The sequence below is a fragment of the Acanthochromis polyacanthus genome, chromosome 4 (assembly GCF_021347895.1).
Source record: "Acanthochromis polyacanthus isolate Apoly-LR-REF ecotype Palm Island chromosome 4, KAUST_Apoly_ChrSc, whole genome shotgun sequence".
In the NCBI taxonomy this organism is placed as follows: Eukaryota; Metazoa; Chordata; class Actinopteri; family Pomacentridae; genus Acanthochromis; species Acanthochromis polyacanthus.
The window spans coordinates 16,587,200-16,606,656 of NC_067116.1; the positions used below are offsets into that span (position 1 = coordinate 16,587,200).

The window sequence follows — 19,457 nt, forward strand, 5'->3', positions numbered from 1 at the left end:
AGAGGGGACATTTCTGCCACAATCACTGCAATTCGCCTCTACATTACATGATTCAGTGTGTGAGTGTGTGTGTGTCCATGTCAGGGTCTCTGAGCATGACGAGGGAAGCCGTTACATTTTTAATTCTGTTTCTCTCCCAGATATTGACTGTTCTATTGACTGGACAGGTAGGAGGGCAAACAACAGAGCAAACATTTACTCTCCTTTTACCGACTGAGTGCTGTGAGCAGTGCGTGTCCTCTGTGCCCTCCTGTCCTCTGTGTGTGTGTCCATCTGTGTGCCACTGTGTTCCTCAGGATTCCCACCTACACTGTCAGGAGAACTTCACTCGGTCGTCCATCCCTGTGTGAAGAGGAGTCGAGCTTTTCCTCTTCGAGCCCAGCAGCATCGACAGCAGGCCTCCACATTCAGAAACTGTAAGCAGCAATGCACAAATCTTTATATTATTAAAGAATTTGTTTGGAAAGGTTGAACATATTTCTTTTTCAGTCACAAATCTGAGATTGATCCAGCTAACACCGGCAGTACTGGGAGGTTATTTGGACATGAAATGCACTTAGATTTCTTTGCGTAACTGTGAGTGTTTATCACGTTTTTGTTTTGTTTTATCTTGCAGCAGAAAAGAGCCAAAAGTCCATCAGGATCAGACAATGAGGAGCAGAGTGGGGCTGTGTGTGCTGGGCCTGCTGTGCCTCCACAGCTCAGTCTTCAGCCAGGTAAAGAAAAAGTTACAGAAACCAGAACTTCAAGCTGTTTGTCTGGAATTGAAACCCAGATGACGCAATGAGAGGAACTATACATTGGAAAAAATGCTCCTCTCAAAACATGAAAAAAAACAACTTATTTCAAAGAACTTTTTACTTGAAATAAGTGAAAAAAAAATCTGCCAATAGAACAAGGGAAAAATGGCTTGGTAAGATTTCTTGAGATAAGATATGATATTTAGAATATTGAGATCTTAAAATTAGCTGGGAAACTTATTTTAAGCTATATTTTACCAGGATTGTCAAGCTTAGGTGTCTTAACCCTCCTGTTGTCCTCATTTATGGCACCAAAAAATATTGTTGCCTTGTCTGAAAAAAATCCAAAAACTCAGCAAAAAATCCCCCAAATTTATAAAAATTTGCAAAATCTTCAGGAAGAAAATTCCATAAATTTTTTCCTTAGAAGTTTTATTTAAAAAAAAAATCCCCAAATTTGGCAAGAAATAAAAATTCTAAAAGTAAAAAAAAATGAAAATGGTAAATATTTAAAAAACAAACAAAAATCTTCCAAAAAAAATCCTAAAAATATCTAAAGTGATTTTATATGTATGTATATATATATATATATATATATATATATATATATATATATATATACATATCAGTAAAACTCCTAATATTTTCTTTGAGAACATTCAGGAAAGAAATCAACCAAAATCTGGTGAATTTCGCTGGATTTTGGTAGATTTTTTTCCCGAATGTTCTTAAGAAACATTTTTTTAACATTTCTTTTTTTCCACCAAAAAATAAACAAAAATTTCCCAAAAAGTTTTGAAAATGTGGAAGTTTTCACTGTGAAAATATATAGATTTTTCTCCACATTTTTAAACTTTAAAATGGGTCAATTTGACCCGCAGGACGACACGAGGGTTAAAACAAGATAATTTGAAGATTGTTTGACTTAACAAGATATTTAAGATGCATTGTCTTAAAACAAGTCCCTCCATCTTGCTGAAATGTCACTTGTTCAGTGAATTTATCCTAAGTCAAACGGGATGAGACATTTGGACTAAAAAATAAGACAAATCGACTTGGTAAGAGTTTGAGTTTTTGCAGTGTGTGGCTGCTAAGTTGTTGCCGCAATGGTAGAAGAAGTTTTCAGGATTCAGTCATCCTGTATTCAACGCTTTACTTAAATACTGAAGTGTAATAAGCTAAATGTATTAAAAATTAAAATACCAACCATGCAGACTGGATAATGTCAGAGTACCATTTCTCTGGGTGTGAGGGACACATGTTGCTCACTTTTAAAGTTTCTGGTTGGTTCACTGAAGTCTCTGAATATTGTTCTCACTGCTCAGCAACCAAAATACAAATTAGAGAAGCTCTGTGCTGATAGAAATGTGTAAATGCACGTCTGCTCGACAAGTCCTGGATATGTTCATTTGCGGTAAATATGACCTTAAAGTGTCAAAAGATAAATACCCGTGAAGCAAACCTGCCCTTTGAAAGTGTCAGCATTATATATAGAATGTTATAGCATTTAACTAATGCTATTCCTTAAACAGGTGAGCATTTTGATGTCATGTTTAACTGCTTCATTTACTGAACCTTATCTGTAACAAAACATCACAGCATTTGATCTGTAGATAAATTGAGTAACAAGTGCCAGACTATCAAAATAATCAATGAGTTTGGCACTCAGTTAAATCAGAAATCCAGTCCAGACATTGTTAATGTGGTAAATAGATGGAAATGACTGATTTTTAATTGAATATCTACATAGGGGCTCAGAGGAACATTGCCATCAACCATCACTCCTTTAATGCTACATTGTATTAGCTAAAGGCTAATTGATGATTAGAAAACCCTTGTGCAATTATGTTAACACATGAATAAAAGTGTGAGTTTTCCTGGAAAACATGAAATTGTCTGGGTGACCCCAAACTTTTGAACAGTAGTATGGCTGTATGTTGTTGGCAGTTTCCCTGAAGGATGATCATCTAATAAGACCCACAGAGCTCCAACTATCAATATTTTATCAAGAGTCCTAACACTGCTGGGAGTTTGTATTCAGTCATGTTTCTATCTTTTCTTTCCTTTCCAGCCGGGTGTCCTGATCTTCTGTGATGACCCCACAGTGGAGATGGCCATCAACACCGCGGTGACCAAGTTCAATGAGAGGTTAACTACTGGGCACAAGCTGGCCCTCTATCAGATACTGACAGCCAGCAAGGTACAGGGACAGCAAAAACAGTGTGTCCTTCTCCAACTTCCTCAAAGTTTTTTCTAGGTTTTAATGTTTGCTCATGCAGTGTTGCTGTACTGACTTTGCAGGTGTAGCTGGTTTAACTACTCCACACACAGCTGTTGTCAGACCAGTATAAACGAGGAAATACAGCTCACATGAATACAGTACTTGCTATGACTGACTATATGATGTCAGATTGATTGATGTGACTTAGTCTTTCACTAGAGATTTAAACAGGCGCTGCAAATCCTGCAAAATTTTTTTTTAAAAATCAAGTATTAATGAACTTTTTTCATTCCCGACCAATCCTTGCGACAATGTATTAAGATTTTACGAGCTGATTCGATGTCCCCTACATTAACTGCTACTTGTCAGATGCATGTGTAGAAATTTAGTGCATAAATAATAGAGTGAATGTGAAACATACAAAGTAAAATTTGATCTACCCATACTTTACAACAGATATGCTGAATTAAAAACTATATTCTGTTGTGCTAAAGACTAGATGTGTGTTAATGCAGTGGCTGTTGCTCCTGAAACGTCTGCATATTTCTGTGCTGAAAGGTGATAAGACAACAGGAACCGAAGCTTTGGGATGATTACCAAGAAATTCTAGGAAAACAAGCAGTGAGCCTTTGTCCTCTGGTTCACAGCAGTCGTGTGTGTTTGTGTGTCTCCAGTCAGAGAACGGCTCAGACTCGGTGTATTCACTGCAGTTCACCAGCAGGAGGAGCGACTGTGCAGCAGGAAGCAGGAAACCCTGGACTGAATGTGACTATTTGCCCTCTGGACACAAGGTGACAATAATGGAATTAAAGATATTTAATAAAAATATCGACAGTAAGCTCTGTTGTAAACACTTGAGCATTCAAAACCATTATTCTGCTGAACATTTGGAACATCACCTGTCCTGTTGTTCCTCCAGGAGCCCATTTCCTGCAATGCCACAGTCCTCATGAAAGACTCAGACGCTGACACCACACAGGTGGACTGTCAGCTCGGTGAGTGAATGAATGAACGCAACGATCTCGTTAGAATTCAAGTGGCAGCAGCAGATTAGCGTTTGCAACACTTGATTACACAAGTGCACGCAGCAGAATTGGCAGCAAAACATTTCTAATTAAGCCATGCAACATTTTGTATTCTGTGCAGAGACTCAGATAAGAAAACTGATCTGTCTCTCTTGTATCTGTGCTTAAAAATCTCTTCACCTTGGGACCTCATTTGGGAAATTAACTGCAAACCCAGTGGCTTATTTAGCCCTGTTACCTCACGTGTCATGTTGGAAATTGGCCCGTAAAGACTCATCACATATAATGAACTGACAAAGGTACTGAAACCGATAATATCAACAGTTCCTTGGTTTCATCATGTATGGAGGGTTTTGTTTTTTAAGGCAGGAGTCCCTTGTGGCCTACCATCAGACAAGAGCCTGTTTTTCATTAAGAAAACAGTGAGTCAGGCAGGAGAGTGTGCACTGGTGGGTGCAGGGAAAACAAAATGGGGTTGATTGTGTAATATATCAACACTGACTGCAAATAAGCACAACGTTAACTTATCACTCCATAAAAGGCAGAGGCACAGTCAGGACTTTAATCTATTTGTCTAATCAGACTGATGTGGGTGGACAGTAAACAGATTCTATGTTTCTCCATCCAACTTCCAAAATGTTTTGCAACTTAAAAGCTCAGCTTGGAAAACCTCATCGTATATTTAAGGAGAAATATGATGCTTTTGTTTATTCTCTGTCAAATACATGACGTTACAATGTCGGATTAAATGTTGTCATAATGATGGTGTAAATGCGTATAAAGGTGGCAAAGGTGTAAGTTTCATATTGGTAAATGTAGGTAAATGTACTAGCAAAACAGTGCACTTGAGTTGTGCTATTGACAGCACAAAAGAACCAACAATACAGGGATGTAGTCAACAGATAATTGGCAAAAGAAGAATTCTCAAAGCTATGTCACCTTTAGTATTTTTAGTATTGGCTTATATCTGAAAGAATAAAGTTGTTTTGTCTCACAAAAAAGCAGGTAAAATGCATAATATTTACCCAGCAGTGACATATTGCTGTAATTTTTGCTGCTGAGGATGTCTGCACTCATATTCAGGCTGTAACATGTGCAAATAGATTTAGTCGTTACTTCCGATTAAGAGCAATGAATTATGTTTGCTACTAGGGCTACAGTTTAGGTTTTGGAACCTATGATGATCACAAGCTGTGGGTGCTTCTGGACGCCGACCAATCAGAGGAAAGTGGGCTTTTATGGAGGAGGGGCTCAAAGAGACAAGAGCTAATACTTTTTGCTTCAGTCAGAGGTTTAACTGGGCTGCGTAACGTGCGATGTAAGATAAATAATGTTTTAAAACTTGTGTCTCATCCAAAGTGGGTTTCTAGAATAAAAATATTGAGTCAGAAATTAGCATATTACATCCCCTTTAAAACAGTATTTGCCTGCTTCAGTGAGGTTTGACCCTAAAGACACAGTGTGTCATGACTTGCTGTAATGTGGAAAAGTACATCCATGTGCTTGTTTTTAGCAGTCTGGACTATTGTAAGACAGTCTTTGTGGCTTTTCCCCTCAAAAAAACAAAAACAAATAAGCTTGTCTTCATGCAAAACTCTGAGTAACACAGTATGACTCCGTTTTTCCATGTCTGTCCGAGTGAATGTTTTCTGTCCTGTCCTGTTGTGTTATATTGCAGACTTTTGTAACTATTTCATGTTCCATCATGCTCCTTGTCTTTTGTTGATCTATCCACATACAGAGGGATATTGGGGCTGTGGCTTTCTTTAACTAGTTTATTAGATATCCTAAAGTCTAACTTCATAGTTTTCAGGCTTATTTAACCTTGTTTACAGGTAGGGCATTTTCCTCATGCATCTCTTACATTTCCTGAACCTTAAACATGTATTGAAATATAAACTTTTGTGATATATTCATCATACTTTCTTGATTTTTTTTCCCTCCAATATACACTTGAAGTCTCTCGCATTTTGGGTTTCCACTCGTACATCTTCTTATTCACTTCTTTTGTTTACCACAATCTTTCTCCTCTCCAGATGATTACATTGTTCCAGAAAAAGCTCCGTGTTTGGGCTGCCCTGCGGAGATTGATTGGAACTCAGAGGATCTTATTCATCCTCTTTATGTCTCCATCTCCAAATATAACTCCTTGTCTGACTCTACTCACCTGTTCACCCTGCAAAGCCTCGGCCACGCTACCAGACAGGTAGAGACCGGGTGGAATCAAAATGATGAAATAGGGAGGATAATGTTCGAAACTTTGGTTTGCCTCCTACATACTGTGTGTTTTCCTGTAGGTGGTTGCTGGTTTCAGGTTCAAGCTGAGATTTGATATGACGAAGACCAAGTGCGCCAAATCTGGACATCAAGACCTGAACGAGCTGTGTGTCCCCGATGAAGAGAACGCGGTAAACATGAAGCTGAAACACAGATCAGCAAAGACTTCATGTGATCTCATTAAACCTGATGTGCTTCTCACCGGGTGCCTTGTGTGTTGCAGGAGTTTGCTAAATGTAACTCCACAGTGGACGTGGCACCGTGGAGACATGAGACCCCACAGGCCCATTTAGAGTGTGAACCAGGTGCACTGCCTATGGTGAGAGGCACAATTCACAAAACTAAAGTCAACATTTTGTCTGCTTTCGAAATCTAATTAATGAACCGGACAGAGACTAATGTCACCCTAAAGGCTGATACATGATGAAGCCTTGCTGACGTCACCCCACATAATAATGCAGTATTGTTTGCTTGTCTTTGGATTCACAGAATTCTCACTAAAGCTGTCAGTGTTGGGATGCTGTGAAATAACAGACCTGCTGGGTTCTAGTTCTTAGCTGTTAGATGGAGAGGTATAGTCGGAAGGTTGAAATTCACTTTAAAGCAGCAGTGAGGCCGCTTGGGATTAAAAAGGCTTTGAACAGGAGGTTGATAAACCTGCAGGTCTGACATAATTTCACCTTCTGTGCATGTGGTTAACCCTCCTGTTGTCCTCATTTACGGGCACCAAAAAATATTGTTTCCTTGTCTGAAAAAAATCCCAATAATTCCTGAAAATTTTCTCTTAAAAGTTTTATTTAAAGAAAAATTCCCCAAATTTGGGAAGAAAATTCTTGTAAATATTTTCAAAAAATGAATAAAAATCTTCCAAAAATGAGGAAAAATATCCAAAGTGATTCCATATATATCAGTAAAACTTCTAATATTTTCTTTAAGAACATTCACAAAAAAGCAACCAAAATCCAGTGAAATTTGTTGAATTTTGGTTGATTTTTTTGTGAATGTTCTTAAAGAAACATTTTTAACATTTCTATTTTCCACCAAAAAAAATGTTCAAAGAGTTCCCCAAAATGTTGAAAATGTGGACATCAGAAGTTTCACTGTGAACATTTTTTTTCTCACATTTTCAAACTTTAAAACGGGTCAATTTTGACCTGCAGGACAGCAGGACAGCAGCGAGCAGCACTGACATTAATCTGGAGTCATGTCTCCGGTCATAAAAGTCTAACATTTTGTCATAGTTCTGAGAAAACACTGGTGTCTTAAATCACCTTCACTATAAGTTAATTAGTTAAGTTTCCCAACACAGATTTAAACTACAACCTTTATACATACTGTTCAGAAGAAAACATGCACGATGCTAGCTAGTCAGAATAAATTAGTTTTAACATAACAGACCAAGAAAGGTAACTATGTTGAGTTAATATGCAATTAGATGTCTTGATGCAGTGCTGGAAAGTATCAGTCAAGTACTGTACTTAAGTACAATTTTGACTTCCTTATGCTTGAACAGAGTATTTCCATTTTATTCTTTTTTTGTTTTTACTTCCACTCTACTACACTGTAGAATGAAATATTGCATTTTCCACTTCACTACATTTATTTGACAACTTTAGTTACTCTAAAATTGACATTTTAGCCCAACAGATAGTCCAACTAGATTTTCAAACTGAGCACATGGTTAAAGATTGAATCGGTCATTTCCAAACCTCGTGACTTTTTCCAAACAGCAGTCAGTGATCAGGTCACATTTCAGAGGTTTATAAGTTGTTAAAAACTTCATCAAATAGTTATTTAACCCCCTCTAACCTTGTCAAATGGTTTAATTTCAATACATTTTCAAATGTACCTCAACAAAAACAAACAAAAAAACAACAACAACAAAACAGCCCAACAGCTGAAAACAGATTTGTGGATCACTCTTTGTGATTTCTTCTTTCCTCTCTGTATGTGAAACTGTCATAGAGATGTTCAAACCTTCAGCAGCTGTGACAGTAACATGCTTCACCATTAACAGTGTCATGACGTATAAATCAGCCACAGGGACCAAACCAGTCATATTTTAACTGCAGAACCAATGTAATTTTACTCAAGTAGCATTTTTTTGATGCTTTACTTGTATTTTTGCATCTTTTACATTGCTGCATTGGTACTTTTAATTAGATGAAGGATCTGAACACTTCTTCAGCCTCTGTTCTGATAACATAATGTCTCACGTGGGTCATGTTTTAGATAGAAAGTGAAATATTGCAATAAAGATAACACTTCTACAATGTATAGTGAGTAATACGCACACTTTATAGCCAATCCCAAGAGCCAGGCTGCATATATATATATATATATATATATATATATATATACTCTGTTGACAAAAGATAAAATGTCAGAAATGTGATCGTCAGCTGTAAAGTATCAAAGAAGCTTTCATCAAACAGCTTTGTCCATCAGAAAGGTTTAAATCTGCTCATTCACCAACATGTTGAATGTCTTCTCTTCAGCTATACACCAGGCGTCGTCCTCCCGGCTTCTCTCCACTCAGAAACCTTCTCTACAACGTTGCCTTGCCCCACTCAGCCCCCTCAGCTTCACCTTCACCTCCACCTCCACCCTCACCCCCACCCCCATCACCCTCCCCCACAGCTTTGGCCCAGGAGGAGTCCTCTGAGGAGGACACCACGGCCCCTAAACCGACTGCCGCGGTTGTTGCTATCACAGAGGATGTGAATGACAACCCCTTCCACTGCCCCTCCAAGCCCTGGAAAGCTTTCCATCCCGCTAAAGATGCTGCACCTACCGAGGCGACGGTGGATGCTTCCCCACAGCCTTCAGCAGACGGACTCTTGAGTGACACAGACCTGCTGGGATAAATCTTTCCTCAAGAGAGCCACATTTATGTTATCAAACCAATCTCAGTTGTCACGCTCTTCCAACACATTTTTTTTTCTTTTCTTTCCTTTTGCAGACAGGTTCTCTGTTACTGTAAAGTGATTTCTTTTCAGAGGGATCATCTTCAGGGATGCTAACCAGATTTAAATGATTCAGGGAAAACAACCCAATTTCCTCAGAAAGCACAGGAAGAAAGGGCTGGAATGATGACAGAACTCTAGACTTTAGAGCTCTTCTGTTAATTACTGGTTAGATCTGAAAAAGCAGCATCAATCCAGTTTCCTTTGAGTAAATCTACTTAATGGGTGATTAAGTTCCCCTGAAAGGGACACTGGAAATCTGTCATTCTCAAGAGGGAAAACTCTCAAACCAGAAATAAAACTGTGTTCTGTTTGCTGGTTTTCTGTGTGAATTTAAATGCAGCTCGTCAATAATGCCTCGAAATGCTTTTCCTTCTTTGAACATTTCCAATAACCACCTATTGAAGCAATGTTCAAAAGTAGAGTTCTGGATGTTTTCTCCCTGACATGGTGTCCTCATACTTCCTTTGACAAAGCTTCTTTCTAAAAAGGAATCAACAACCTGATTCACCAGCAGTTGGAAATTAAAAAACACAAAATCAAGAATTTATGTTGCTACGTGTTGCAAACAGCAGAGACAAACTTTAGATAAAGCCTATTTATTACACATTACAGCCGACAATATGGACAGGTTTTGGAAGGAGGCCTGATGTACAAATAAGAGAGGACGCATGCAAGAACAAACACAGCTGGGTGAATCTTTAACAAATTTATTTGTACACCTTCACAGAACACTCATATGACCAGTCAGTCAGTCAGTCAGTCAGGGTACAAACCTTTACTCTGTGACCAGCGAGCCAAAAACCAAACACAATATACATTTATAAATAAAAATTCAGGTTATTGTGAGGGTGAACCTGTCCTAGAAACTACAGGGAGCAAACTTAAGGCATTAATTTATAAACATCTGTATGGCTGCCTATTAGACTACGTAAAAAAAAACAAACTAAATGTAGCAAGAAGAATATTCTTCTTCACCCAATCTCATGCAGGTTGGCTGTGAAAAACAATACATTGGCCCATTGTACATTCATTCATAGTATAGGTTAAAGTTCTGACAGCATGGCATGGTATGGAAATACATTAGTGACGCAGTGTAATGTAGTTTAGAGTACTGCATACTGAAAATAACGTGAGACCACAAACCATTTAGTCCACATTTCCAAAAATTTGAGATATTTCAGAAGCTTACAAATGGATTACAAACCGTCGGCATTGTAACTGAATTCTCTTTGATCCAAGGCAGATTTTTTTTTCCTGCAAATGGAAGAGTTCAAACCCTTGACATCCGTTGTGTTCGCAGCCCATTTAATGGCTCTTTAAAAGACACATTTTGTGTTCAAACAAGGACAAAACTGTGAATTTGACAGTTTTACACAAAGATAAACAGGTGAAAATGTTTCTGCTGTGTTCTTCAAATATCTGTGGTGGACAAAAGAACATGAACACCCGGCCATCAGGTCAACAAACAGAAACAGGAACAGACACCTTCGAATACAGACTCGTCTGACGGTCACTAAAACAGAACACTAGAAGCTTCACAAAGGCAGCATTTACTGCATGGATATTGCACTGAACCGCGTTACATCTTCTGGGTGTTCCTGTTACTGTGTCCACAGTTTGTCTTGGAATCAGAGCACAGATCAAATGATAGCAGGGACAAAAGTAAGAGGTTTCCTTCCTCTCTTAGTTCAACTTTTCAGTATTTTATTGCACACAAATAAGGCTTAAACCAGTCGATCAACAACCCTTTTCTACATATTACAGTGAACTAGCAGATAAAACCAATTTGTATAATTGTGATACCTGGCCTTCTTCTGATTGCTGACAGTCGAGCTGGCTTAGCAACAAAAACAGATAAACCCAATTTACCTGATCCTGTAATAGGCAGATTTATAAATCCGAGCCTGTGACAGTTATGAGTGACAAAGCGTGGGTGCCGCCAAAGGCTTTACTTCAGGGAGGAAAAACTAGTGCAACTGTTACTGCAGAAGTCCTGCATCACTTCAACGCCAAAGCTGGGGATCAGGAGAGTTTTGAAACAAACATGTTCTAGGAAGATGCAACAACTGCCATTTACAGCAGGTTCTGGACGCCATTCTTATAGTTTTGAGGTTGAAGATTATGAAATTCTGTGGGAATCGTCGCAGCGAATGATGTAAAAAATTTGGCCTCAAGCACACATTCGTCCTTCATTACTTTAAGTAGCAGACTTCACTGTGAAATGTAGGACTGTGGCATCATGAACATTCACTTCCGGTATTGAACAAACAAGCCTGTACACAATGCTTCAGCCTTCGGTGCTCACATACAGTACAATACACACTCACTCACTCACGACTAAACAGACACTGCACCCAGCGTCTCAGCGCTAAACTCACAAAATACAGCTGTGGTTCCATTTCATGACAGTTCAAGTAAAACATATACAACACATGTATGAAAAAAAGTTTCCCCTTCCTAATGTGTCCTTTTAAATGATGCAAAAACTTCAGCATTTTTTGTTTTTCTTCTCTGGCACAAACCAGTCAGTGGAAAAAAAAAATTAAAGATTTACAAAACATTTACCTCACCGCAATAGTTAAGTGTCATCACACACAGACACATGGATGTGCACAGTGTGGGTTTTCATTGGGGCCTGCCAATGAAGCTCTGCAACCTGTACAGAAAGACAGTTAATGCATGTGGCCACACAAACACACTCACACCATTCGGAGGATACATGAGAAAGGATAATAAAGATAACAGCACTACAAGTTTGTCACACATGAAGCCTACAATAGAAAAGAGATTTGACTGGAACTGTACATACACACTGCTTAATGCTGCTTCAGAACGTACATCAGACACACTGGTTATGCTGCTGGAGAAACATGCATACTAGGCTAACGTTCTTCTGTCTGGACAAGAAGGCATTGAGAACTAGGATTTTTAAGTGGATACCCCAACTTTTTTCTTTTCAAATTCTGTCAATGATATGCCTTTCTGCATGATGCAGTTCCAACATTAGCTTTCACAGGCATCAGTGATGCCTGATTTGGCACGTTAGGAAAATGAAGGACAACGGATGAGAGGAGAGCTCCTACTGTGTGTTTAGTGGCACTGCACCTGACTTTAGAGAAAAAATATGACTGATGCAAAACGATGAGCGCACATAAGGTCCGTGTTTGCCATTAAGTACGTTAATGCTGTGATAATATTACACCACATGTGGGCAGACCACAATTTTGACTTTTTAATACAATCATCAATTTAACTGGCAAAGTTCAGACTCAGGGTCTCTAAGAGAACAACCTAGATGTATCCATCCATCCATCCATCCAATATCTATACACTGCTTAATCCTCATTAGGATGGTGGGGGGCTCGAGTCTATCCCAGCTGACTTAGGGTGAAGGCAGGGGACACCTTGGACAGGTGACCAGTTTATCACAGGGCTATATATAGAGACTAAAAATCACACTAATTTAGAGTTACCAATTAACCTCAGCATGTTTTTGGACTGTGGGAGGAACCTGGAGAAAACCCACGCATGCACAGGGAGAACATGCAAACTCCATGCAGAAAGATCCTAGGCTATGAGGCTAACCACTGAGCAGCCCTGACCTAGCTATATCCACATTCAAATGTCTTTCTTGTAAAATACCATGTTCTCTCCTTAGTAAAACATGCCATATGAGTTTTTCAGTTCGACTGATAAGTTGTTTACTCCCATTTAGGCTGTTATCTTTATCTTTTGCTATATGCCAAATACATGTAACAAAGTGTGATTATCTTCAGATTAAATTTCACCCTCTTTTGTTCCTGACTCATGTTGTATGCAGAAATTAATCATTAATCATATGGCGTGATTGTGCCGATCAGATAACCCCACCCTGTTCCAATGTGTGTCAGGTTGTCAAATGACAAAATGTTGTTTACACTAATGTGGCTAAGGCCTGATTTATTTATTTCACAATCACTCTCTGCTCCTTGACTTAACAGTAAAGTGTAGGAGGTTCAGGTGGAGACCAACCCTATACTCGGACAGAAGACAAATTAAAGAGAAAAACAACATAAACTGCCTTAGTAAAAAGGTTGGGCCACAAGAACAGCTTCAATGCACCTTGGCATTTATTCTCCATGTCTCTGCAACTCTACTGGCGAAATGGAGCACTACTCCTCCAAAAGGTTTTCCCCTGTTTGGTGTTTTGATGTTGCTATAGGGGCTCAACTGGGTTGCGATCTGGTGACAGAAGACGATAGATCAGGTTTTTCCAATAATTTGTCACCCATCTGAGGCTCTGTAAGGCTCTGCATTTACAAAGCCAGATCCTCTTTAGATCTATCCAATCAAACTAAAAAGAATTGTTCAAATTGCTCTCTTAATTAAACTTCGCCCACAGCGCTGCTTCATTAAGATGCTGTAACTTTACTTTCACTGAGACTGAGGTGTACAGCATGACCTTAATGGCACCTCACTAAAGAAAGCATGGCTCAAATACTGTCAGGGTTCTGGACTCAGTGAAGTGTCTTCTGGATAAAATATATTTACTGAATATGTCATAAACACGTAATGAGATATATTTTACACTCGGGTCAATAGTTTAAAGACATTCTAATGGGAAACAAGCTAAAAACCCATCAACATGAAGTCGACCTTTTCCTACAAACTCTGCCTTTACACTAAATATAGCTGTCATGGTTTTCTTACTACAGCTTGCTTAAGCAGAATTTGTGGAGCTTAGTAGTGTGCAGTGTTTTGGAGTGTTGTGCTGTGATGCCAAGGCATTTTATCAAGAGGAAGACATGACATTCCCCTGGGCCTCTGTTTGCCAACAAAACAGACAGCCAGAGGCTTAATATAGGTCCCATTATTCATAAAATGTGAGATTGGCACTTTGACTCTTTCCATTTTACATCCCTAAACAAATTATTCTGAGTACGGCTGCAAAATAGCCACAATGAAACAAATTGGGCTGCTGATAAGGCCAAATTAGATGTATAACTTAAAAGAAACGGAGGCTAAAAAAGCATCAGCAGTGTTAATCTGTTAACATGAGCTAAACAGGGGGAAGCGGTTGCGCACATGGCAGTTAGAAAAAGCTGCAAACAGGCAGCACAAATACATGAAACTCCAAAGATATTTACACCAACAATAGCACGTTTTTCTCAAGAGTTGGGGTTTGCTTTTGTGGAAACTGAAAGAAACTAGGTAGATAAATAAATTTAAAAAGTCATAATAAATCTGTATATTATTCTGGTATTTCTAAGTGCTGTTTCTGATGGAGAGGCATCATCACCCTGAAGTTTATGCAAGAGTCTAAAGCTGCACCACCATTTCCCAAAGGTGCAGTGCTGTTTCTTTGAGGTCGTGGGAGACTGTCGAGCTGTGCAAAATAACCCAAAGACTCTTCTGCAGTTTTCGAGCCTTGAAATTTTTCGCATGAGGATTTAAAAGGTGGGAAAGCTGATGCCAAATCATCTCTGAAGGACAACTTTACCGCAAAGATGGTGGAAGACATCATAGAAGCTCCCATACACCAGTAATCCTGTACGGTACAACACATTTGAGTAATACTGTTATTATGTCAAATAATTTAGACAGTTCCTTGTGCCCGCTGTCTTCTCAACAGTGACAAGATTTGAACAAAAGTTTCCCAAGCAACTTCTCTCTGGGTGGAGCCACAGTGCAGCTCAAATACAGCAGAAGGGCAGCAAGTTGAACTTACTTTGTGGCTACATTTATACCTTGGCACATATACCTTCTTTATGTTGTTTTGTCCAATTTGTTTTTCCTCTGAGAGCAGCAAAGTATTGGGGTAGAATTTCCTCGGTTTCCCAGTTTGTTCCGTTTTGGAGGAAAAAAACTGCGGAAGCATAGTGGAAAGGGAGACAAGCATCAGCCAGGTAGGACACATCTTCACAGAGGCATGAGGAAGATGCTCTCATGTATACAACAAGCAAAGGGTAGTGTGAGGGCATCACCAAGACCACACAAAAAGGCAGATAATGATGCCAAGAAAATGAAGGAAACAAAAAAGCTGTTCAAAAAAAACATCAGACTTCCATCATCAGTGAGCGGGTTGTGGAGGAAGAAGGAAAACTCCATGAAAGACGAAGCTGCATCTGGATCTGGCTGAGCGAAGCAAATCCTCCCACGGTGGGACGGTGGATTTTGTGTGCGTGCGGGAGATCAGTTTAGTGCATGCTGCCTGATTGTGTGGAATATCCAGTCCATCTTGGTGGTCCACCCTCCATGGTGAGCATCATTCATCTGTTTCATAAAGTAGTCCAATGCCTCCTGCACAATGAAGAAGAAGAAGATAAGAGGTATTGAAGATGACAGTTCAGAAGTTGAGCAAGTTGACCGCAAAACACCAGAATATTTTAAGATCACAAAACATACAAAATACTATCAGAACAGGCCAGATGGGAGGGTAGAGAACAGCCTGCTTACCTGCTCACTTTTCTCCAGGGCTAGTGTCTTTCTGATGTACGCAATGTCATCAAATGACTGCAGCTCGGGCATGCCAGAGCCCAGCATCATGGAGAACAGGTTGATGAAGAGGTTGGCGTGCTGCCGGATGGCCAGGTAAGCTTTATAACACATTTCCTGGAACCTGGAGTGAGACAGAGAATGTGATGAAGACAAATTAAAAAATGTAACTTTTTATATGATTTGCTTGGTGGCTGCAGCACCAAAAATTATGTAAGTGTGAGCTGGACGAGCTCAGGGGAAATGCGTCAGGGGTAAAATAAGGTGAAGAAAATCAACAAGAAAAGAACCCCACCAAACGCAATAAACTGAAACCATTTATTTTTCATTCTAATATGTTTTCACAATTTAAAAAAACTGAGTTCTCCAATTTGTCATCACTTAAAGCAAGTGTATGAAAAACACAATAGTTTGATATGTCAGTCAGTTACCCATCTTATTTCTCAATAGGACAAAACGAGCACTGTAGCTCAACCAGCCAACAAAGCACAAGAGTGGCAGGTATGACTTAAAAAATGACAGACACACTGATTAGGGAAAAGAAGATGTTACGATGCTGCCGTACCTTTCAAACTCTTTGGTCTTCGCGCACTCTTGGGATCCTTTGCTGATGACGATGAGGAAGTCTTGTGTCAGTACAAAGGGCACTCGCTCTCTCTTGTAGCCAAATTTCTTCTTCTTGTGATCCAGGAAATGGCCAAAATCTATATGAAACAACTGAAGGAGGACGAACAAAGAAAAACAAAGAAAGTCAAGATTAAGGTACTTTCTTACAAGTAAACCTTCTCTGAAGTTAAATCTATACACTACAGGACCCACAGGGGAAAAAAAAAAAAAGGCAACAGTACCAATTGTTCATCACCAACGTCAAGTTATTTTACAGAAATGAGTGCGGCTATTTCGTCAGCCAGGCACTGGCTTATACATCTTACGGTAGAAGCGCCAGACAATAGCAAATCCCTGCTAGACTAAATTAAGAAAATCAGGGAAGAATGTTTCTAGCTGTGCATCCTCTTTTCTACTCTCCAAAACACAGGTGAACGACCATTTCACCGATATTCATTCTTCAAGCAGTCATGTATTTTAATGGGGATTAAATCAGCATGTACAAGTACAAAAATGCAACACTGTTTCTACAACACAGAAACAACAAGCAAAACAACAAAATGGCATATGTATGTATTAACAAAAAAACTCAGAATTTCATTAACAGAATATAGAATTAATAACGCTTCAGAGAGTAATACCTATTCATTGACAACAAGTGTATTTAAATCTGCCTTGGACTGAAACATTAAGCAGGTTTGTTCATACTGTGTGCTGTAAATGTGTGCATATACAACTTACCTGTCCATCATCTTTGACCATGATGTTGCTGTTGTGCCTATCTCCTATCCCGAGAATAAATGTAGCTACACAGTAGCCAGCACAGGACCTTGTAAACAGATCTACAGCCATATCATACCTGCATAAAAGCAAAAATATACACACATGCCAGTAAGAAGCTATTGTCATTTTGTATTTTAAAAGGAAATTAGAAATTGGTAAATAGTTAAAATTCTATTCTATAAAACACATACACAAACTAGCTACAGAAACAAATAAATCAAGGTTCCTACAGCTACAAGCAAACTACATTTAAGGCCTTTTTAGTGTTACTCAGAAACTTGCTACTGTAGACTGTTTTGTGTGAAGTGTATGCAGGTGTGTGGAAAAAATTGGAATCCGGGAGCACAATATGGAATAAGGCTCTTCCTCCCTCATTCAACTTGCAGGATTGGTGTTCGGTCACCATTTTCAGACAGCACAATACCTGCTTCCTGTGTAGGCGTACACCTGAATGTTATCTGTTGCTGCTTGTCCCGGGGCTTCTATCAGACATGCGGTGGAGGCGTGGTATTCTGGGATGGTACAGACCTGGGACATACCTGGCATCTGTTGGTTGGTAGCCTCGCTGTTTTGTGTGTCTCACTCTGCATGTGGAATTCAATTTCCACATGCAGAGTGAGACACACAAAACAGCGTTTGCAACACTTCTCCACAAAATACACTACCCTGCATACACTACCTGCTGTCTGTTTTAAACACGCACTGAATTTTTGGGTGAATATCTTATTTTCATGGAATTTTTTACTGATGCATGTGCTGTAAGAATTTGAGCTACAAGCAAAGTTATAGTTGTTGTTTCACTGTCTGGGTCGGCATGGTGAATCCTTTTTTTAAAAAAACAACTGTTACTAATTGCTTTGAGACTCTAAATTGTCAAATCAGAAAAAAGAAATGCATAAAATTTCTGCTTCCTGTGTCTGCAAATTCTCATTTTTAAAGAGTTCCTAAGCATCTGCAGGAACCCTGATAAATTCTCCAAGACATTCTTTTAGGATCCCAAAGACTCAGGACTCTAATGGACATCGATCTATAGTGTCTAATGAAGCTGGTGTCGAAACTGTATCAGGAGAGAACTCACATCTCGCCCTTGTTCTTGTCCTTGAGCCACTGATGCAAAGTATTCGAGTTGAACTGCAGGGCTCCTTTCAAACCTCCTTTACACTGAATCTGCATGATGGTGTGGGAGCTGCGAACCACCTCTATGAGGCCCACACAGTCTCCTAACGACAGACAGCCATAGGGCAACATCCTGCAGACACACAATAAGCACATTTTCTCAGCCTCATGCATTTGGATACTGAAGATACTGAAGCAGAAAGACACAGGAGAGAGAGCAGTACCGTAGGTCCAGTCCTTGATTCTGCCAAATATTCTCCATGATTTTAATAATCTGCAACGTCAGCATGTCCTGGCGCAAGTCTACAACAAACACAGGCACAAGGACAACGGTTAATTACACCCTGGCATACTTAAAAAATAAGCAAACAGACAGTATAAGGAGAAATTAGTCAGATTATAATAAACAGCTTAGCTTTGGAAGACATTCTGCAGCATCTAAACTGCAATTATGCTGCATCTTTTGTAAGACAAATCATGAAGCTTTTAGATACGGTCACAATCATATGAGGTGAGTCAGAGAGAGACAAGTTTAAGAAATAGAGGGTAAGTTTCATATAATACCCAGTATTTAAAGCTCCCATTCAGGAAAGTGTCATAAAAATAATGGGCACTCATGCATTCATGGTAAATGCTATGACATTAATGTAAACACGTGTTGATTTGTCCCGACAAGCCGGTTTCTAGCAGGAACAGTATAGGCAGCAGTGTACAGCAGATGGCTTAGCAGGCTGTGTGTGTGTGTGTGTGTGTGTGTGTGTGTGTGTGTGTGTGTGTGTGTGTGTGTGTGTGTGTGTGTGTGTGTGTGTGTGTGTGTGTGTTACCGTCTCCATTTTTGAAGATTATCTCATTATTCTGAAACAGCAACTCAGACATGATATCGGGATTCTCCCAGTTCAACCACAACGGCCTCTTTGCGGATGACATGATCCTACATTCATCTAACCTGTGCACAAATGAGACCTCAAAGTCAATAAATCATCTCAGCTTTTCTTTTATATTAAACCCAATTTATGCGCATCCACACTTCTGCATGCCCACACACACACTCTGCTGACCTCAGGTTTCCCAGTTGATGTGCAGGGTTGAGAGGAGAGGTGAAGTTCTGCAGAGCATCCATGTAGTCTGGTCTCTTCATCTGGTCCACAAGAAACCGCATCTGGACCTCCACAAGAGACACATACAGCCACAACATTACAAATGATTGCACAAAAATGTGTACATGCATATGCATACACATGCTCTC

The 19,457-nt window shown here is 39.4% G+C and overlaps 2 protein-coding genes across 3 annotated transcripts in view; one reads left to right on the forward strand and one right to left on the reverse strand.

Moving 5' to 3' along the window:
• Nucleotides 1–227: 227 nt before the first annotated feature.
• Nucleotides 228–9,543, forward strand: kng1 (kininogen 1). 2 transcript variants are annotated; one of them, XM_022194583.2, is made up of 9 exons: nucleotides 228–416; nucleotides 617–716; nucleotides 2,812–2,940; nucleotides 3,636–3,752; nucleotides 3,881–3,956; nucleotides 6,023–6,192; nucleotides 6,284–6,394; nucleotides 6,487–6,582; nucleotides 8,762–9,543. In XM_022194583.2, exons 2-9 carry the CDS (start codon nucleotides 651–653, stop codon nucleotides 9,128–9,130), a joined length of 1,134 nt encoding a protein of 377 aa, XP_022050275.2. In that variant the 5' UTR covers nucleotides 228–416; nucleotides 617–650; the 3' UTR covers nucleotides 9,131–9,543. The 2 variants fall into 2 exon arrangements, with proteins under 2 accessions (XP_022050275.2, XP_022050276.2); XM_022194584.2 differs by having other exon boundaries at nucleotides 620–716.
• LOC110951491 (phosphatidylinositol 4,5-bisphosphate 3-kinase catalytic subunit alpha isoform-like) overlaps nucleotides 9,134–19,457 on the reverse strand; it is a 31,510-nt gene continuing 21,186 nt past the window's right edge. Inside the window, exons 19-26 of the mRNA XM_022194582.2 lie at nucleotides 19,270–19,376; nucleotides 19,036–19,157; nucleotides 18,436–18,514; nucleotides 18,174–18,344; nucleotides 17,054–17,171; nucleotides 16,272–16,423; nucleotides 15,668–15,830; nucleotides 9,134–15,511 (exon numbers count right to left, since the gene is read on the reverse strand). Of these exons, the coding sequence (XP_022050274.1) occupies nucleotides 15,404–15,511; nucleotides 15,668–15,830; nucleotides 16,272–16,423; nucleotides 17,054–17,171; nucleotides 18,174–18,344; nucleotides 18,436–18,514; nucleotides 19,036–19,157; nucleotides 19,270–19,376 (1,020 nt within the window). The 3' untranslated portion in view covers nucleotides 9,134–15,403. The remainder of the gene's footprint in view (nucleotides 15,512–15,667; nucleotides 15,831–16,271; nucleotides 16,424–17,053; nucleotides 17,172–18,173; nucleotides 18,345–18,435; nucleotides 18,515–19,035; nucleotides 19,158–19,269; nucleotides 19,377–19,457) is intronic.